At 44.8% G+C, this 22,487-nt stretch overlaps 2 protein-coding genes across 8 annotated transcripts in view; one reads left to right on the top strand and one right to left on the bottom strand.

Annotated features, from left to right (window-relative positions):
- LOC110501807 (protein disulfide-isomerase A5) overlaps positions 1–4,003 on the bottom strand; it is a 78,513-nt gene extending 74,510 nt beyond the window's left edge. Inside the window, exon 1 of the mRNA XM_036959223.1 lies at positions 3,867–4,003. Within this exon, the coding sequence (XP_036815118.1) occupies positions 3,867–3,932 (66 nt within the window). The 5' untranslated portion in view covers positions 3,933–4,003. The remainder of the gene's footprint in view (positions 1–3,866) is intronic.
- A 1,130-nt stretch (positions 4,004–5,133) lies between these two features.
- LOC110501806 (semaphorin-5B) overlaps positions 5,134–22,487 on the top strand; it is a 284,886-nt gene continuing 267,532 nt past the window's right edge. For all 7 annotated transcript variants that reach the window (XM_036959221.1, XM_036959220.1, XM_036959219.1 and 4 more), the window contains exon 1: positions 5,134–5,278. The gene's annotated coding sequence lies outside the window, so the exon portion shown is untranslated. The remainder of the gene's footprint in view (positions 5,279–22,487) is intronic.

The raw sequence follows: 22,487 nt of genomic DNA, 5'->3' as shown, positions 1-22,487 counted from the left end.
GCATTTCTCTACGGCTGGCCATGCTTTCCACCTGGCTACCCTCACCACGGTTAACAGCCCTTCACCCCCCACAGCAACTTGCCCAAGCCCCCCCCGCTTCTCCTTCATCCAAACAGTTGACATTCTGAAAGAGCTGCAAAATCTGGATCCCTACAAATCAGCTGGGCTAGACAATCTGGACCCTCTCTTTCTAAAATTATCCGCTGCCATTGTTGCAACCCCCTATTACTAGTCTGTTCAACCTCTCTTTCGTATCGTCTGAGATTCCTAAAGATTGGAAAGCTGCCGAGGTCATCTACATCTTCAAAGGGGGAGACACTCTAGACCCAAACTGTTACAGACCTATATCCACCCTGCCCTGCCTTTCTAAAGTCTTTGAAAGCCAATTGAACAAACAGATCACCGACCATTTCGAATCCCACTGTACCTTCTCCGCTATGCAATCAGGTTTCCGAGCTGGTCACGGGTGCACCTCAGCCATGCTCAAGGTCCTAAACGATATCCTAACCGCCATCGATAAAAGACAGTACTGTGCAGCTGTATTCATCGCCCAGGCCAAGGCTTTCAATAACCACATTCTTATCGGCAGAGTCAACAGCCTTGGTTTCTCTAATGGCTGCCTCGCCTGGTTCACTAACAACTTAGATAAGAGTTCAGTGTGTCAAATCGGAGGGCCTGTTGTCCAGACCTCTGGCAGTCTCTATGGCGGTGCCACAGAGACCAATTCTCAGGCCAAGTCTTTTCTCTGTATATATCAATGATGTCGCTCTTGCTGCTGGTGATTCTCTGATCCACCTCTACGCAGACGACACCATTCTGTATACTTCTGGCCCTTTGGACATTGTGTTAAAAAACCTCCAGACGAGCTTCAAAGCCATACAACACTCCTTCCGTGGCTTCCAACTGCTCTTAAAATGCTAGTAATACTAAATGCATGCTCTTCAACTGATCGCTGCCAGCACTGCCCGCCCGACTAGCATCACTACTCTGGACGATTCTGACTTAGAATATGTTGACAATTACAAATACCTAGGTGTCTGGTTAGACTGTAAACTCTCCTTGCCGACTCACATTAAGCATCTCCAATTCAAAATGATATCTAGAAGCGGCTTCCTATTTCCTTCACTCATGCTGCAAAACATACCCTCGTAAAACTGACTATCCTACCGATCCTTGACTTCGGCGATGTCATTTACAAAATAGCCTCCAACACTCTACTCAGCAAATTGGATGCAGTCTATCATAGTGCCATCTGTTCTGTCACCAAAGCCCCATATACTACCCACCACTGCGACCTGTATGCTCTGGTTGGCTGGCCCTCGCTTCATATTCGTCGCCAAACCCACTGGCTCCAGGTCATCTATAAGTCTTTGCTTGGTAAAGCTCCGCCTTATCTCAGCTCACTGGTCACCATAGCAGCACCCACCCGTAGTACACGCTCCAGCTGGTATATTTCACTGGTCATCCCCAAAGCCAACTCCACCTTCGGCTGCCTTCCTGCTGCCAATGACTGGAACGAATTGCAAAGAAATCACTGAAGTTGGAGACTTCTATCTCCCTCACTAACTTTAAGCGTCAGGTGTCAGAGCAGCTTTCCGATCGCTGCAGCTGCACACAGCCCATCTGCAAATAGCCCACCCCATCTACCCACCTCATCCCCATATTTGTTTTTCTGCTCTTTTGCACACCAGTATTTCTACCTGCATATCCTCATCTACACATATATCACTCCAGTGTTTATTGCTAAATTGTAATTACTTCGCCACTATTGGCCTATTTATTGCCTTACCTCCTTACTCCATTTGCACACACTGTAAACAGATGTATTTATTGTGTTATTGACTGTACGTTTGTTTACTCCATGTGTAACTCTGTTATTTTTGTTGCAATGCTTTGCTTTATCTTGGCCAGGTCGCAGTTGTAAATGAGAACTTGTTCTCAACTGACCTACCTGGTTAAATAAAGTTGATATAAATAAAATTTGGGCCAGAGCCCGAGAATTTGAATATTTTAAGAAAGTCCATTATCACACTTTGCACCAACCTTCATCCCCCCAAAAGTGTCACGTTACATCAGTGTAAAAAATGCCACACACACTAAGCAGCCAGCAGAGAGACCCAGGCTGGCAGCTCACTCTCCCAGAGCTCGCTTAGCCTCCATCTGGGGTGACAAATCTGCTTAATAAAAGTCGGCCCGTTTTAGGTTTTAGGGGCCGTACTGAATCAACGCAAATCAGACTGCTGTTCTGTTTGTCAAACTCTCTCCTTCATTTTGCTCTTGATTAATGAGACGAACAGCAGCAATGGAGATCAACGCGTGTGTGGCGGCCCTTTTCAATTATCAACCACTGATGTCAGAAGATGGATTATGAACACCTCTCTCAAATGACCGATGTCGCAAATGGCACTCTATTCCCTATGGGTCCTGGTCTAAAATAGTGCACTATATAGGAAATGGGGTGCAATTTGGGATGTAGGCAATGAGTTCCGTCCTCTGTAATTGATGGAGATGGAGCCATTGATGTATGAATAACTCTAGGGTGGTTAGTGTTTGTTGTGGCGGCTCACGGCACTAAGGCAACCGACCAACCCACCATGATGGGGAGGTGAAGAGGACCCTCAATCCAGATTAAAGAAGTTTAAAAATTGCTTTGACACGCAGCTAGGCAATAAATACAGTGGGACAGTCTTCAGCATACACAGAGACAGAGCAGTCAGTCTCCCTTAATCGCCACACACACCCACTGTGATGTCATTTCCCTGCCTGCAATCGCACAACAGTAGGCTACAGTAGCACCCACCTTTGTTTGACATGGTAGCCACTAAACCATACAACAGGATGCTGAACAGGAATGGTCCCAGGGCACAAGGCTCAAGATTGGAATGAAGTGGAAATCCAGTCATTATGTGGCCAGTCTATCAAGGACTGAGCGAGGAGTTGGTTAAAGTGTAGGCTAATGCAATGTAACATTTGTGTAGCAACCAACTAAGTTACATTTGTAACAAACTTTACATCTAACAAGCAAATAATGTATCAATCACTCAATGAAAGTAAAGTATAACAATATATCATCATAAAATATTTTAAAATGACTGACCAACATACATACATACCCATGAGAGTCATAATAAACCAAACTGTGTTGAATCACATAGCTAGCTGGAAGTGAATCTAAAGGACATTTTGATCAGAAATGTAAACCACGTCAACCATAGAAAAAAGTAGCAAATTGGTGGTGCTTAACTAGTAAAGCAACGGTCAGTGCTATCCGGGATCCTTGGGACGTCCCTACCCCCCATTGAAGTTGACATTTCTAATGGTTAGGTAAGGGTTATGATTAGGGTATATATTTCCCAAGAAATCCGGATAGCACTGAACTAGGCATGCAGATGAATAGAAACCTGAATTGAAATCTTCAGCAATGTAACAGATTGACTGTCTTATATTGTAGATTATGCAGAATAACCGTTCATTATTTTCAAGTCTCTGTCCAACCAGGTTAATTTTGCGTTCTCAAAGGATTTCAATTTACATTCTCGGGAGGGACACTAGATGCCTTGCGCTGGTAGTCAATTCACGAGGACGTTTTGATCAAATAATATGAAATGTTGGCGAATATCGGTATGTAACTACAGCGAGATATATATATATTCACTTGTTTTTTTAGGTTTGGGCTATTTTTGAGTCTCAAGTTCAGCCTCTGATTTAAAATTGCTAAGGCCGTGCTGTCAACTTTGGTTGCCTTCACGAAGACGCGGAAAAGACAAGCCGGCGTTTGCAGGTTTAATAAAAAATATTGAAAATATACATGTAATTAAAACATTAGGCTTATCGGTGTCTCTATATATATTTCACAAACAACTTACCAAGAAGACGAATGTGTACATTTTCAGCTCTCTCATCCGACTACCGTAGCGGTTCCAAGAAGCCATGATGCCGTTGCCACGTCTAGATACGCACGCGCAATCGGTTTTCCACGGATTCTTGAGCAGCCCGCAAAGCTGCTTAGGAAATGTAGTTTTGGAGGATATAGTTGGCATTGCAGGCATTGATTTCAGGCAGGTTGACGTTAACCCTTACCTTGACCATTCTGGAGTTAATGCCTAACCTTTAGATGTCTAAGTTAATGCCTAAACGTAACTTTAACCTTAAATATTCTGAGTTAATGCCTAAACTAAATTAAGCACCAGCTGTCAGAGCAGCTCACAGATCACTGCACCTGTACATAGCTCATCTGTAAACAGCCCAACCAATCTACCTCATCTCCATACTATATTTATGTATTTATCTTTCTCCTTTGTACCCGAGTATCTCAACTTGCACATTCATATTCTGCACATCTACCATTCCACTGTTTAATTGCTATATTGTAATTACTTATCCACCATTGCCTATTTATTGCCTTACCTCCCTTATCCTACCTCATTTGCACATGCTGTATATAGATTTTTCTACTGTATTATTGATTGTATGTTTGTTTATTCCATGTGTAACTCTGTGTTACTGTATGTGTCAAACTGCTTTGCTTTATCTTGGCCAGGTCGCAGTTGCAAATGAGAACTTGTTCTCAACTTGCCTACCTGGTTAAATAAAGGTGAAATGAAAAAAAAACTTAACCATAGACACTTCAGAATTAGACTTTTGAGAAACATGGTTGAACTTCTAATTCTGACTTGAGACTGTGAGAGCTAGTTGCAGTATGCACCTCTCATCACATTGTGGTACAGTGTCTATTTAAATGCAATGTTGCTAGGGCCTATGTTATTTATTTGCAAATAGATGGGAACATCACCCAACCAAAGATCCATATCTGGAAAGCCAGTTTGATGAGAAGGTGTCATGAACTGCTCTCAACCTGTGCCAGTGGCTGGAATGGCCAGTCACACCACTCTGAACTATTCAAACTTCAAATCTGATATGAACTTATACATCACATCACCAGATAATAATGAAATAAGTCATGTCAATGAAGTGTATTATAAGGCTATAGAACAGTGGGGTAATACCTCACAAGCCCTTACTCAATACTCCAAGTACTATAAGCGCTTGTTTTTTTTTAAATGCAAATTCTCTCTTGTACACCCCTCTCAGTTGGAGTTGCGATGGTCCTTGTACTAGCGTCCAACTCACAGAGAGAACGCAGTAACCAGCGCAGGTCGTTATGTGAGCGAGACACAGCGAAGAGAGGAGATACCCTTCCAATGAGGTAGCCTGACGAATCAAGTAGAGCCCTCGAGTTTTGCGTGACATTTTGAACAAGTTGGAAAAAACATCAAAGGTAAGAATACAATTTAATTGATCTATTGGACGGTTCAATTGCACCCCTTGGTTGTATTTAAATATTTGCAGATGGCTCTACAGAGCCTACTAGAATTTACAATAGTAATTCTATTTAAATGTAACTTTTAAAAGGAAAGATAGAAATCACGTTCTAATCTTTAGCCTTTTATTTTGGAGTGAGTATCCTGTCCAAAAATTGTAATAGCTATAGATAAGGCATAAAACACACATTTGGTCAATTAATAAGGGATATAATAGCCTATATTGAGCACCATTTTCCCATTTTACATCTAAACCATTTATCATAAGATTAATTTGAAGTTTCTGTTCACAAATGTTTTCACTTAGATATATCAGTATTTCTGGGTGCCTCTTATTTTGTTCATTTTACCATACCTTGAATAGAGGGCTCTGTTGGCGTCGTAGTTTGTTCCATAATATCGCATATTTATTCAGAGCAGTTAGCGGTTCTTTTATACCGCTTCAGCTTTACTTTCTAATCACGTTCCAGCCGAGGATCAGAGGCATTTCTGGGCTGCAGGAACCTACCGCCACATTTCCACTGTTACAAACTTAACTTGTGTTGTGCTGTCCGTAATCAGGACCCGTGGGGTGAGGTTAGTTAGACAGATGTAGTTCCCACATAGAAGGCTACTGTCCAGATCAGCTTTTTATTTGTCTTTTTCTTTCTATTCTCTTTTGTCCTGTGATTAGACATGTCTGTTTCTTAAAGAAATTAGAATAGTGGTGTCATAAAATAACATTGAAATGACTCATGCCGCTTGGAGAATAGACCTTGCACTGGTTGTCCCATTTTCTTTAGTATTGCGCAACGGTTATTGTAGGTGCCAGGTTGAATGTGGATGATAATATTCAATATTTATACTGTCATCCCGCTGACACCAGGTTGAATATCAATTTTACAGTTTACAGATTTTGCTATAAAGCTGAGATAATAGTAGTCGTTTTCTCATAGAGAACATTAAATCAAAAGCGACCGCGAATAACATTCCCTTATTCCCTTATTGCTACATGATGTGAAGTTGATCCATTATTAGGATGTCGAAATGAAGAACAATAAACGAATACAGTCAAAGGCCGAGTTATGAATAGCATTGATTCTGGTGGTAGGTGAAGTCTCTCTCCCCTTTACGCATCTCAGACACTTCTATTCTGTAAGCCATGTTTACCCTGTGGCCACATTGCGTAGAATAACATAGAATTACTTCAGTTATTACAACACAACTCAACCGAGAAACGGTAAATAATCAAGACTAAGTTGAAACACCAACAGATTCCTTTATCAAGTTCAAGGCTCATTTCAAAATTGGTATTAAATGCCGTTTAGAATTGTACATTTTCAGAGAGCGGTAGAGGGCAGTGTTCGGCGACGCTGCACAGCTGCAGAACCTACAGGCAGGTGAGAGAGAAAGAGAGAGAGGCGGAGGAGAATAGACGACATTTAGAATGTGACTAAAATACTTTACCAACTGCATTAGCCTGTAATATTTTATTATACTATTATATTTTCGAATATTTTTTTCTAAAGATAAAATATTCACTTATTCCTTGAGCCTGAAATACTGTCGGGAAAAAAAGTTGTTTTGTTGGGCTATATAGAGTGAAAACAACGAGAGGCTATCTGACAGCACCGAAATCAGAGGTTTATCGTTTACTCCCTGTCGGTTTGTCTATGCAACCTCTGCCAACACATCTGTTTCTCTAAATGACTTGCAGCTGCACTGTTGAATGTTGTTCAAGATATATGCATGTCAAATATATTTCAGCCCGTGAGCAGTTAGTTTATCAGTAGTCGGTCGGTACTCAGAAGTCTGACATGAAAATACATGGATTGTAATTAGATATACATGTTCAGTAGGCCCATAGCAACCAATTAGTTGCTATATGCCTCCAAGTTCATGATGACTGTTTAAATTAGGTTTGTTTTTCCACAATTTAAGCATGGTGTTTACGCACATCCGTGTCTCTAGTCCACTGGTACCGGTCCTGGAATGCGCTTGGTTGTATCGCGTTTATTATTACGGTATTATTATTGACTTATTACTTACGTGTTTATATTATACCCTTGGATACTCACTTCCCCTGTCATTTTTTATAATTGTAGTCTACCTCAATCACATGCATGTTGAGAATTTGTTTCTATCTTACACAGTCCTCTCGTCAACTTTTGTATAGACCGTGTGTCAGTCAGTAACAATACAAAGGGATTTTCCAGCCATTCACAATAGCATTGGGAAACTAATGGGAAGCATACTGCTCTGCTGACAGCTTCTTTGTCAGTCCCACAGTGTTGCACGTGACATAACACTGCCTACTCTAAGATTGCTCACACTGCTTTTTTTCTGATATGATTCTATCTAATCCTTGTTATTCAAACCTGGAGATGTTCACTGTGTCTTCCACCTGACACTCCTGTATTGAGACCAGGGTGATGTTTCCAGTCTCCAGTTGGCCCTGAGAAAACAAATAGTCTCATTTGACGGGCACACCAAATGGCATGCTGTTGCACCTATAGTGCACTATTTGACCAAATCTGCTCAAAAGTAGTGCACTATGAAGGGAATAGGTTGCCATTTGAGATGGAAGCTTGTTGGGATGGAAACTTGTTCAGCGTATTTACAACACCATGCCCTGAACAAATGTGCTGCCTACTCTATTAATATTCATACAAACCCCTACACGGAAGGACATTAATTCAAGTGCTGTCTTAGGTTCCTGAGTCCGTCCTTTCAAATATAAGAAAGGTTTTCATATTTGATGAACTTATGAGTGCCCTTGACAGTTCTTGGTTGGTGGGGGTACTGAACAAAGATTCTCTTTGAGACTAATGCACACCAAAGCCTTGTGGACAGATGACTATAGTGGTGGTCTGTGTAACCATGGCGCCCACATATCTATCATTATATAAGGGGGAAGGGCGAAGTCAAAAGGCATCTGATATCAGCATAAATTATTTCTGTTCACTAATAAGTCTGATGGGTGGAATAATGAGTCGATGGCCCTGATCAAAGTTTTAATAGTGCATATTTATTAAGGCCTTGCTATATGGATTATTTCTGACGTCGGTGGTCAGTGCATCAATTGAGAGGGAACAACTGTGATAAATGTTTACTGCAGACAGATCGAGGAACTTGATCTGACCAACCGGCCGTCTGCAGATATTAGGCCTACCAGGATAGGAAAAAAGAAGACCGTGGATGCATCTGAAATGGTACCCTATTCAGTATTTAGTTCACTAGTTTTGACCAGAGCCTATGCGTCTAAAATGGCACCCTATTCCCTATTTAGTTCACTAGTTTTGACCAGAGCCTATGCATCTTAAATGGCACCCTATTCCCTATTTAGTTCACTAGTTTTGACCAGAGCCTATGGGTCTTAAATGGCACCCTATTCCCTATATAGTGCGCTACTTTTGACCAGAGCCCTATATCAGACACAGCCCATGCTCAATATAATCCTGACCTCTGGATGGTGGAGAAGAGAGAGTGCGTATGTCAGAGCCAGAGGAGATAACAGAGACTATACAGTGCAGTTTCTGGTCTGGTGTTCTGTACTTGAAGAGAGATAAAGTGCACGCAGGGGTGCTTTAAAAGCGTTCAGAGACTTCCTCTGTTACTCCTATCACCTTTAGCACATTTCATATGCATGCAACCACTTTATCTACAGCTGCCAGCTAATGTTGATGGGAGAATGTGATGCGAAGAAAAATGTTGGGCCCACAATTAAATTACATTGATTGAACTACTTTCATAGGGTCTCTACATAATAATGTTATGCCAGGGTTATTTTTCTCAAATCATTACTGAATAGTCAAACATTGGCATTCCAGAGGCCTCCTGCCACAATACAGACAGATTCATAATAAGATTGCCCCTGAGTTGTTCTGTCAGCAATGCATCTTGACAATAATAAGCAGAGCTAGATAACACCTCAACTATTGACCTGTCACTTGGCACAGAGAAGTTGTTTACATATTCCACGCTTTTAGACTGGTGGAATTCTGAGTGAAGGACACCAGTGCTTTCAAAGCAACCTACCAATGCCATGCTTTGACTTAAAGATGCCCTCAGAACTGCTGTACGGCTGTCTGGATGTGACATACCTCCTTCCCTTTCCAGTCTGTGAAGTTTGGTTTTGCATGTTGATCTTTGTTCAGGGCTGTGGAATGTTGGAGGCAAAAGGAAGGACAGTGATCTATCCTTTAAAAGTTGGACTCAGCTCATGTTGTAACTGGGTTGGTGCTCACCAGAAAAGCCAGACTATGTAGCTCCCCACATGCCTTTTCAGATAAAACATCTCTCTGGTGTGTTTGGTGGTATTTGTGTTGGATCCAAAGGTGTTTGTGTGTGTGTGTGTGTGTGTGTGTGCGTGTGCGTGTGCGTGTGCGTGTGCGTGTGTGTGTGTGTGTGTGAGAGAGCGAGCATGAACACAAATGGCAAACAGTAAAGTAAATACATTGGAATAAAAGCTGGAGGCACATTGACTTGTGGATTCCCCTCCTTCACCTTGCTATCTATCTGGAGATAGCTGTTTGTATGTCACCTGGTGTTGATGATAGGTTCCCTCCCTGAGGGGATTGTCATGGGGCTAGTTTCGAGTGAGAAGGACAGGTTAGTGTACCCGATACCTTGTGCTCTCACCTCTCTCTGCCTCAAAGCCATCTCTCTCTCTCTCTGCCTCTCTCTCTGCCCCCCCTCTCTCTCTCGCTCTCTCTCTCTCTCTCTCTCTCTCTCTCTCTCTCTCTCTCTCTCAGAAAACACCATCTATTTCTCCTGCTGCCAGTTGACAGGAATAATACTGGTGCCGTTGTGGACAGCCGAGCAGAGCCCTAGATCTTTCATGTGATGGGGAAAGCAACATAATGGAAAGGTCCTATTTAGCAGAGTGATAGCTGGGACCTGTTGCCTGTTTGATTCATTATTTCACTTGCCATTAAGGAGGTAAAAATAAAGGCTCCCGGGCTCCTGTTCTAGGATAGCTCAGACTATTGTGTTTTTGTCATGTTGCCAGCAAAATACAGGGTACATTTCAGTCAATTACTTTTCTTAGGTTTCATGGGAATAAGGAAGTGAGTGTAGAGTGTTGAGTAGATGAAAAATGATTGTTAACACAAGACAATCTATACTAGAGAGAAAAGGAATAGCCTGCATGGCGTTTCTCTCTGAGTGGGGAGGTTGCTCGCACACAGAGTGAATGGATGTGAATGAATTATTCTATGAAATCTGTCTGGACTCTGACTGGACCCATTCAATCTCTCAGGACCTATGGTGGTCATTGTGTTTAAATACTGTGTGCTTGGCGTGGCCTTCAGAGTGTTTGTCTCTGCGTGTGTCCCAAATGTCACCCTATTCCCTATACAGTGCAGTCATTTTAACCAGGGCAAATAGTGCACTATATAGGGAATAGGGTTCCATTTGAGACACATGCTCTGTGTGTAACCTGGTCTCTGTTGTTCGCTGCACCAGCCAGCACCACCAGCCTGTGAAATCCGATATGGCCGCTACCATCTGAAACCGCTAATTAATACTTGATGCGAGTGAACGGGCTCACTTTGTCTTATTGTTGTTGATCTTGTTGTTGTTTTCCTCCTCCCCTCCTTATTGTTGTTGTTGTTGTTGTTATTTTCCTCCTCCTCCCCTCCTTATTGTTGTTGTTCTTGGAGAAGGAAGAGAAGGAAATGGCTACTTAAAGTCTGGAAGTAAAACATTTATATTTTTAAGTTCTGAAATTCAGTTGAATGACAGTCTGGTCAACAATTTATAAATGTATTTTTGCTGACCTAAAATTACACTGTTATAATGATTGTTGCTTGCATGAACACACACACACACACACACACACACACACACACACACACATCTGTCTGTTTAGGTTTGTGTAGGTTTGTTTATAGTCTTGAAGGTACACTATAGTGTATATGCCATCCAAACATCAACTGACCATATTTATTATGTATTGATGATATGCTTTTGTTGTTGGCCAACTCTCTATGAAATCTCTCAGCTTTTGTTATTACATCCCCCCCCCCCCACCCCCCCCGCTGTTAAAGGAGGGCCAGCTGTAGTTGTATGTGAAGCAGACGTGAAGGCTTTTCTGTCCCATCGCTCACAGCTCTGTCCAGCCCAACAAGGCCTCAGTGAGGAGCAGAAAGAAAGAGGGGTGAGGCAGGAAACACTCCCACAGTTGATTTGGCCATTGTGGGGGAGGAACACTTTTCTCATTGATGCCGTGGATACATATTGAAATGGTGAACCCCCCCCCCCCCCCCCCCAAAGCTTTAGGAAGGGGCTCTTTGAGAGCAACAGGCGACCCAGAGGACTGTGGTAGGAGATGGGTGTTAGAGGCTTTGTGGTGATGGTGGAAACATTGTCCCTGCTCCAGTGATTTAATACCCCTGTATTCAAGAAGGAGCTCTTTCTGACTGTCCCTGTGTGTGACGGGCTGTGTGTGCGTGTAGGCCTCTGAGGCTGTCTCTCTCCTCTCCATAGCCCCTTTGAGGTTTCAGCCTTGAGGCCTTTAGCCCAGGGTCAATGTCTCGTCCTTTGTGAATGTGGAAATGTACTCTCACTCAATACAAAACCTATTCCTTTCCTTTTAGACTTGCAAAAGTAAAGAAGCCTCTATCTTTGCCTAAGGCTTTGCTCCAACAGTGAATAGCTGTCCATTTGGTTGGGAAGGTATATTACTGGAGACTTGAGAAGTAAACTACCAGAATTTGTGTCTTTCAAGGATTTTATGTAATCTATCACAAGACATCTAGTGGCCCGATTTTCTGTTACTTACAAAAAGGACCTTAGATTCCGGTAACTTTGATAAATTACCGGTAGCTTTGGTAAATTACCGGTAGCTTTGGTAAATTACCGGTAGCTTTGCAATCCTAGTTGTAGGATACGGATTCTCAGCTTCTATATTTTGTAGAAGGAGGAGCATATACTCTCCTTATCTGGTTTTCATTTACAGTCGCTGGTAAGAAGAAGCTATTTTGTCCTCTTCCTTTTCTCAGTCCAATAACACAGGGTTTGTAAAGTGTACAAGACAGAGCCATAGCCGCGGGATGTAGGGGTGCTGAGGGTGCTGCACCAACCACTAAAAAATTATCATTAAAAATAATACATACTTTTCTCACAAAAGTAGTGCATTCAGCCTTTACTAGTCCTTTACTAGTCCTTTATTAGTGGACTGGTATAGAGTTCTGTAGCGTGGGCACATTTTTTTTTTAGCAACTTAGCTTTGGCAAAAAAGTTAGTTGTATAATTAAGAGAAGTATTTTGCAGGATTCAATAGTTGGAATTGTAAGAGTTCCATTGTCCTTGCTCTGTGATTGTACCTCTAATGGGATCCAGAAAGAACAAAACCCTGCCATCAAACATTTACATCAAAAGGTGCCAAGTTATGGCCAAATACCCAAAACATCCACATCAAATTCAATATTTTTCTTGATCAAATAACATGGAAAACAACCAGTTTTTGTGCAGTATTTAAATTACCATCCTTACAAACCACTTAATGTAAATGTACATTACTGTATTGTACATAGGCTGGTCATCTTGGTTTGTACCTGTAGACTTTCCATCACCATGAAGAAAAACAATGACCAATACAGTAATTGAGTACATTGAGACATCAAGTGGTTTGTGATGACGTGATGATGTGGCTCTGTTGGAGGAGCATGGCACTTACACCACTAGGGTTGTGGGTTCGATTCCCACAGGGAACTACTGCAAGTTGCTCATTTCAGTTCACACATAGAAATACACTGCATTTGAAATGTATTCAGACCTCTGGACTTTTTCCACATTTTGTTACCTTACAGCCTTATTCTAAAATTGATTAAATAATAAAATTAATCAATCTACACACAATACCCCATAATGACAAAGCTAAAACAGGTTTTTATAAATGTTAGCACATTTATAAAAGTAAAAAATATAAATACCTTATTTACATAAGTATTCAGAGCCTTTGCTGTGAGACTCGAAATTGAGCTCATGCGCATCCTGTTTCCATGGATCATCCTTGAGATGTTTATACAACTCGATTGGAGTCCACCTATGATAAATTCAATTGATTGGACATGATTTGGAAAGACACACACCTGTCTATAAGGTCCCACAGCTGCACGTCAGAGGAAAAACCAAGCCATGAGGTCGAAGGAATTGTCCGTAGAGCTCCGAGACAGGATTGTGTTGAGGCACAGAACTGGGGAAGGCTACCAAAAAACGTCTGCAGCATTGAAGGTCCCCAAGAACACAGTGGAGTCCATCATTGTAAAATGGAAGAAGTTTGGAAACACCAAGACGCTTCCTAGACCAAGACTCTTCCTAGAGCTGGCCGTACGGCCAAACTGAGCAATCGGGGAAGAAGGATCTTGGACAGGGAGAATCGTCCCGTCAACCTCTAATAAATACACGGGACAAGACCGTAATAACAATACACGGGACGAGAACCGTAATAACAATACACGGGACGAGACCCGTAATAACAATACACAGGACGAGACCCGTAATAACAATACACGGGACCCGTAATAACAATACACAGGACGAGACCCGTAATAACAATACACGGGACGCGACCCGTAATAACAATACACAGGACGAGACCCGTAATAACAATACACGGGACGAGACCTGTAATAACAATACACGGGACGAGACCCGTAATAACAATACACGGGACGAGACCCGTAATAACAATACACGGGACGAGACCCGTAATAACAATACACGGGACGAGACCTGTAATAACAATACACGGGACGAGACCCGTAATAACAATACATGGAGCGAGACCCGTAATAACAATACACGGGACGAGACCCGTAATAACAATACACGAGACCCGTAATAACAATACACGGGGCGAGACCCGTAATAACAATACACGGGACCCGTAATAACAATACACGGGACCCGTAATAACAATACATGGGACGAGACCCGTAATAACAATACACGGGACGAGACCCGTAATAACAATACACGGGACCCGTAATAACAATACACGGAACGAGACCCGTAATAACAAGTACACGGAACGAGACCCGTAATAACAATACACGGAACGAGACCCGTAATAACAATACACGGGACGACACCCGTAATAACAATACACGGGACGAGACACGTAATAACAATACACAGGACGAGAACCGTAATAACAATACACGGGACGAGACCCGTAATAACAATACACGGGACGAGACCCGTAATAACAATACACAGGACCCGTAATAACAATACACGGAACGAGACACGTAATAACAATACACAGGACGAGACCCGTAATAACAATACACGGGACGAGACCCGTAATAACAATACATGGGACCCGTAATAACAATACACGGGACCCGTAATAACAATACATGGAGCGAGACCCGTAAAAACAATTGCACACTAACACGGTAACACGCAAGCCGATACAACAGAGCACAGGTTCTCACAAGACCAACGGACATGGAACAATAATCAACAAGAACAATGGGGAACAGAGGGCACATATACAGTATACCCATACTAATCAGGTGGAATGGGAACCAGGTGTGCGTAATGACACAAGACAGTCATGATCCAGTTCAGTGACGCCTAGAAGGCCCGTGACGTAGGCCTCCGGAGCTGATGAACGGAATGAGCAACAGTGCCAGGGGAATCCGTGACACCAACCAAAGCCACTCCTCAGTGAAAGGCACAATGACAGCCCGCTTGGACTTTTCCAAAAGGCACCTAAAGAACTCTCAGACCATGAGAAACAAGATTCTCTTGTTTGTTGAAACCAAGATTGAAATCTTTGGCCTGAATGCCAAGCGTTACATCTGGAGGAAACATGGCACCATCCCTACGGTGAGGCATGTTGTTGGCAGCATCATGCTGTGGGGATGTTTTTCAGTGGCAGGGACTGGGAGACTAGTCAGGATTGAGGGAAAGATGAATGGAAAAAAGTACAGAGAAATCCTTGATAAAAACCTGCTCCAGAATACCTCCGACTGGGGTGAAGGTTCACCTTCCAACAGGATAACGACCCCATAGTAAGCACACAGCCAAGACAACACAGGAGTGGTTTTGGGACAAGTCTCTGAATGTCCTTGAGTGGCCCAGCCAGAACCCGATCAAACATGTCTGGGGAGACTTGAAAATATCTGTGCAACGACGCTCCCCATCCAGCCTGACAGAGCTTGAGAGGATCTGTAGAGAAGAATTGGAAAAAAAATACAGATTGTGCCAAGCTTTTAGCCTCATACCCATAAAGACTTGAGGCTGTAATCGCTGCCGAAGGTACTTCAACAAAGTGATAATATATAGATAATTATCAGACTCAAGTTACTCATGCTGGTAAACACTCAAACTGTTTTTTTTGTTGTCGCAAAAGTAGTGCACTGGGTCTTTACTAGTCCTGTATTATCAGATCGATAGACGTCTGTAGTATCGGTGCGAGCAAATCGAAGCACTCCCACCCCCAAACTACTTCCCGCGTCTATGAACAGAGCCGTTAGCTACAGCCACTCCACACTTAATCACCGATTTGTCCATTAACTGTCTGTGATTAGCTGTTTCCAGTGGGACATTTAATAGTCTCATTAGTGTTAGTGCTGACTGTCATGTAGTCCTCCCGGTTGCCTAGCTAGAGAGCAGCCTGTGTGTGTGTCTGTGTGTGGCCTGATAGAGCAGCCAGAGCCAGTGACATATGATGGCTAATTTAGCCCAGTAACATCCTCTCCCCTGGTCAGAAGCTCTTCAACGCAATCAAATAATTAACAGTAAGAAGTCTGTGTCCCAAATGGCACCATATTCCCTACATAGTGCACTACTTTTGACCAGATCCCTATGGCCTCTTGTCAAAAGTAGTGCACTATGTAGGGATTATGGTGCCATTTGGCAGGTATCCTAAGCATCCATCCTCTTCCCTCCGGCATCTTCTGTTCTTCCCTCCCTCTTCGTCTTTATGTCCTCATGTGCATAGCGCTGTATCTCATCATCACATTCAAATAGAGCATCTTAAAAGTGTCTGAGAGTCACACTGTGGGCCTAATGATATTGCTCAGCTACATGTGATGGGAGAATCACATACTCAGTTCGGTGTTGATTAGAAACGTTACAAAAGGCCAGGTTAAATTCATCTTTGAGCTGCAGGCAGATTGAGCTGCAGGCAGAATCAGAGTTTGACATTGAAACCATGGATAAATGTACCACCTTGGGTTTGAGTGACAGTTATGGCAGTTGTGTAACTTGCAGTTACAAGCATGCAACTTGCAGTTGTGTAACAAGCAGTTACATAACCTACAGCACGGTTAAGGAACGTAATATTTCTGACATTTTCGGACTACTAAACAACTATTGATTTAGACTCACCTCAAGTTGCAAAGAAAACAGGCGCTGCCTCCACTATTCCAGCACCATTTCAACTTCAACATTTCAACATCATCTAATCACCTACAGTATGCTTAGTCTAATACAGTGACAACAAAAAAATACCAAAAACAATTTAGTCCAATCAACGTTAGTGTCACGACAGGTTGGAACGACAGGGCCCTCATCGACCACTACCGATGCAGCCTGCGTGAGGATGTCCGTCGGTGAGTTGGCCTGCAGGGATGCCACCATCACCTTTGACCAGCTGGTGGATCTGTCCATTCGGTTGGATAACCTGCTGGATACCCGCGGACGTCCAGAGAGGGCTCTGTTGGTTCCTGGGAGGGGCTGCGCTCAGGGAGGCCGGAGGAGGGGCCTTCACATGCACCATCTGTGGCCGCAGAGGGTACACTGCTGGTCGGTGCCGGGTTGGTGCCTCTGGGAGTTGAGGCAGCAGGCAGGGCTCTCTGGCGTCACCCCAGGTGAGTTTGCACCACTCTCATCCACAGCCCTCTGTTGTCCACCTGTTTGAGCATGTTTTTCCCCTGAGTTTTCCCCGCATTCCCAGCATAAGGCACTCGTCGATTCAGGCGCGGCTGGGAATTTTAGCGACAGAGCATTCGCCCTTAGTTTAGGAATCCCCATTGTTCCTGTGGTTAGACCCTTCCCGTTACACGCTCTGGATAGTCGACCATTAGGGTCCGTGTTAATTAGGGAAGCCACCATCTCCCTGGGCATGGTGATGCAGGGGGGTCACGAGGGGAGAATCAGTCTCTTCCTCATTGATTCTCCTGCGTTTCCCATGGTACTAGGCGTGCCCTGGTTAGCTCGTCATGACCCCACTATTTCATGGCAACAGAGGGCTCTCACGGGGTGGTCGCGAGAGTGCTCAGGGAGGTGTATAGGGGTTTCCGTTGGTGCTACTAGGTGGAAAGTCCAGACCAGGACTCCACCGTGCTCATCCCCCCTGAATATGCCGATTTGGCTTTCGCCTTCTCCAAAAAGAAGGAGACTCAATTACCACCCCATCGACGGGGGGATTATGCGATAAATCTCCTGATAGACGCCGCACTTCCCTGGAGTCGTGTATCCCCTGTTGCAAGCGGAGATGGCGGCTATGGAGACATATGTCTCTGAATACCTGCGTCGGGTACATTGAGTCCTCTACTTCAACGGCCTCCTCAAGTTTAATTTTTGTGAAGAAGAAGGAGGGAGGTCTGTGCCCGTGTATTGACTATCGAGGTCTAAATCAAATCACGGTGAGGTACAGTTACCCGCTACCTCTCATCGCCACAGCGATTGAGTCAATGCACGGGGCGCGCTTCTTCACTAAACTGGATCTCAGGAGCACTTACAACCTGGTGCGTATCCAGGAGGGAGACGAGTGGAAGATGGCGTTCAATACCACCTCAGGGCATTATGAGTACCTCATCATGCCGTACGGGTTGATGAATGCTCCATCAGTCTTCCAATCCTTTGTAGACAAAATTTTCAGGGACCTGCATGGGCAGGGTGTAGTGATGTATATCGATGACATTCTGATATACTCCGCTACGCGCGCCGAGCATGTGTGCCCTGGTGCGCAGGGTGCTTGGACGACTGTTGGAGCATGACCTGTAAGTCAAGGCTGAGAAATGCCTGTTCTTTCAGCAGGCCTTCTCCTTCCTAGGGTATCGCATTTCCAACTCAGGGCTGGAGATGGAGAGTGACCGCATTTCAGCCATGCGTAATTGGCCGACTCCCACCATGGTAAAAGGAGGTGCAGCGGTTTTTAGGGTTTGCCAATTACTACCGGAGATTTATCCAGGGTTTTGGCCAGGTGGCGGCTCCCATTACCTCACTGCTGAAGGGGGGTCCTGTACGTTTGCAGTGGTCGGCTGAGGCGGACAAGGCTTTTGGTCACCTGAAGGCTCTGTTTACCTCAGCTCCCGTGCTGGCCCATCCGGATCCCTCTTTGCCGTTCATAGTGGAGGTGGACGTGTCCGAGGCTGGGATAGGAGCCGTACTCTCTCAGCGCTCGGGCACATCACCGAAGCTCCATATCTGTGCCTTCTTCTTGAAGAAGCTCAACCCGGCGGAGCGGAACTATGATGTGCGGGACCGGGAGCTGTTGGCTGTGGTTAAGGCTTTGGCTTGAGGGTGCTAAACACCCTTTTCTCATCTGGACTGACCAGAGTACATCCGGGCAGCGAGGAGACTGAATCCTCGCCAGGCAAGTTGGGCCATGTTTTAATACTCGTTTTGTGTTCACTCTGTCCTATAGACCAGGTTCCCAAAATGCGAAGGCAGACGCACTGTCCCGGCTCTATGACACAGAGGAGCGGCCCATGGATCAGACTCCCATACTCCCGGCCTCCTGCCTGGTAGCGTCGGTTGTATGGGAGCTGGACGCGGACGTTGAGCAGAGCGGACGTTGAGCAGAGTCCGCTCCCCTCAAGTGTCCCATTGGGTGTCTGTACATTCCGTCTACTGTCCGTGACCATTTGATCTATTGGGCCCACACGTCACCCTCCTCTGGTCATCCGGGGATCGGTCGGACGGTGCGCTGTCTGAGTGGGAAGTACTGGTGGCCTACCTTGGCAAAGGACGTGAGTGTTTATGTTTCCTCCTGCTCAGTATGCGCCCAGTGTAAGGCTCCTAGACACCTGCCCAGAGGTAAGCTACATACCTTTCCCGTTCCACAACGGCCTTGGTCACACCTGTCGGTGGATTTTCTGATCGATCTTCCTCTCTCACAGGGAAACACCACGATCCTGTTCGTTGTGGATCGTTTCTCTATGTCCTGTTGTCTCCTCCCTCTGTCCCTGTCTCCTTACGGCCCTACAGACTGCGGAGGCCTTGTTTACACACGTCTTCCGGCACTTCGGGGTGCCTGAGGATATAGTATCTGATCGAGGTGCCCAGTTCACTTCGAGAGTCTGTAGGGATTTCATGGAACGTCTGGGGGTCTCGATCAGCCTTACCTCGGGTTTTCACCACGAGACTAATGGGCAGGTGGAGTGAGTGAACCAGGATGTGGGCAGGTTTCTGCGGTCTTATTGCCAGGACCGGCCGGGGGAGTGGGTGGCGTTCATGCCCTGGGCAGAGATGGTGCAGAACTCGCTCTGCCACTCCTCCACAAACCTCTCCCCTTTCCCGTGCTTATAGGGGTACCAGCCGGTTCTGGCGCCGTGGCATCAGAGTCAGACCGAGGCTCCTGCGGTGGACGAAGGGTTCAGGCATGCGGAGGAGACATGGGAGGCCGCCCATGCTCACTTCCAGCGGGCCGCGCGGCGCCAAACAAACAGTGCAGACCGTCACCACAGTGAGGCCCCGGTGTTCGCACCTGGGGACCGGGTCTGGCTCTCGACCCGAAACTTGCCCCTCCACCTGCCCTGCCAGAAGCTGTGTCCATGGTTTGTGGGGCCTTTTAAAGTCCTGGTCCGCTTCAGGAGTCTGAGGTACGGGAGTCTGGACATTGAGGGGGTCCCGGCGTACTCCGTTCGGTCCATCCTGGATTCGAGGCGTCGGGCGAGGGGCCTTCAATACCTCATGGAGTGGGAGGGGTACGGTCTGGAGGAAAGGTGCTGGGTTCCGGTGGAGGACGTGTTGGACCCTTCAATGCTGCGGGAGTTCCACCGTCTCCTGCCGGATCGCCCTGTGCCTCGCCCTCCGGTTCGTCCCCGAGGCCGGTGTCGGCGTGCTGCTGGAGCCGCGCATCAAGGGGAGGGGGGGTACTGTCACGACTTCCGCCGAAGTAGGCTCCTCTCCTTGTTCAGGTGGCGTTCGGCGGTCGACTTCACCCGTCTTCTAGCCATCGCCGCTCCACTTGTCATTGTTCCATTTGTTTTGTCTTGTTTCCCCGCACACCTGGTTTACATTCCCTAATCACACTACATATATGTTCCCTCTGTTTCCCCCATGTCTTTGTGTGCAATTGTTTTGTTACATGTTTCGTGTTGCGCGCCAGGCTGGTTTTTCCCCGGGTACCGTGTTGAACCCGAGTGTGTTTAATTGTTTAACTTTTGCATTATTGTGACTGTTGTCGCGCTTTGCACTTTTGCAATTTGGGTGGAGGTTTTTGACGCAGTTGTGTCCCTCTGTTGTTACTTCTGCCAATTAAAGTGTGCACCTGATCACAACTCTCCGCTCTCCTGCACCTGACTTCTTACCAGTAGCGCTCCACCTGACAGTAAGCTAAATACAGTATGATGTGGCTGTCCAAGCTACTGATTTCTCTGTGTGTGTGTGTGTGTGTGTGTGTGTGCATGCAAGCAGAAAACACATGTTGACTCACCCTACTTGTAGAGAAAAACCAATACCATCCTCCTCTTTCATGTTCATGCCTGAACGGTCTATGACTCTGTCATACAGTACACACTTTTAGTTTTTGTTGTACTAGGCCACCTGGCTAAAATGCTTGCTCGCTAGCCTAACTTCCTTTCATGGGCAATGACGTACCAGCCCAAGTAGTTAACATTAGCCAGCCAACTACATCTAGCTACATGTTGAACTTCCCGCTCTCCAGGGGCACAATGTATGAATGTATGGTTTGCTCAGAATCGCCATTATAATCATTGGCCAGTACAAAGATTTAAGTAAAACCACAAGTCCAAATCATTATCTCCATCCATGGCTAATTTAGGAAAGGGTGGATTTTAGCTAGCTAGCTAGCAACCGGAGGACAACGACACAACAAGTTACAATAATTCAAGTTTTCGGTCAATTACATTTGGCTTCTAATGTGATGTGATTGGTTTGAAGCCAAATCCAAACTGGCTTTCCATTACACTTTTTTATGGTGCGCCATGACCATTCACAGCTGAGCTCACTCAGTTTCGCTCAACGCTGATTGGCTATTATTATTTTAAATAATAATAATAAAGGGAGGCCAAATGCTCACTGGCTTCCCTTGCATTCAATGCTATGGGTGGCAACAATGTCATACTCTTTTTGACAGCATTAGATGGGCTACACATACAGAGACAGAGGGGCGGGGTTTTGTTCGCTTGGATTCTTTCTCTGGTGAGATAGATTCAGCCTCTTACGAATTGAAGGAAATGTATGAAACACAGAGAGACGACAGAAACATTATTTTGTATGTTATTTCGTGGCATCCATGATCAAAGGCCGTTTTTCTGAGCTGATGAATCTGTTCTCATCTTGAAAGGTTTCCATTATGCTGTGTAGACTAATAAGACCTTGTAGTGGGTTGAAAGCAATTGTCAGGTACATCATGAAAAATTAATGAATCATTCAATTTGGATTAATTTCTTTTTTAAACAAACCTTGTAACACATTTTAGTCAAAGCTTTCAACATGTTTATTTAATGTCTTCTGTAATCTCTTTTTTGTTTCAAATTTCAAAGCAATTGCTTTCATTCAAGTCAACAACTAAGCTTTTTTTCTCCACATCCTTCACTTTCCCTTTATGTCTCTGGCTAACGTGTGACACAATCTCTTCTCTCTCTCTGTGGACCCCTACAGTAATTGGTGGACCCTGATATTAAATTCTCATAGAAATGGAAAAGGGTGCAATAACCTATAGAGGTCACGTAGCCTATGCACACTTGTCTGGAGTATATTTCACATTTCAGAGACCATGGTCATGTGAGCCCTCTTGCTGTGAAATGGGATATTCATTATGGTTCTAACCTAAGGGCCCTGCCATATGATTGCACTATAAAGAGGATAGGGTGGAATTTGGGCCTAATACAGACGAACCAACTACACTCAGCAGCCAGACGTTGAGGGGAATTATTCTCTTGTCTCTTGATGACCTTATGTTTGGCAGTTGAGAGGAATCCATTGGTCTGATGCCAAAATAGCCAAGTTATCCTCCACGCTTGCTGAAGACTT

Source organism: Oncorhynchus mykiss, chromosome 22 (assembly GCF_013265735.2).
Source record: "Oncorhynchus mykiss isolate Arlee chromosome 22, USDA_OmykA_1.1, whole genome shotgun sequence".
NCBI lineage: Eukaryota > Metazoa > Chordata > Actinopteri > Salmoniformes > Salmonidae > Oncorhynchus > Oncorhynchus mykiss.
The sequence above is the reverse complement of the archived record's forward strand: the minus strand, read 5'-3'. Positions and strand labels throughout refer to the sequence as shown.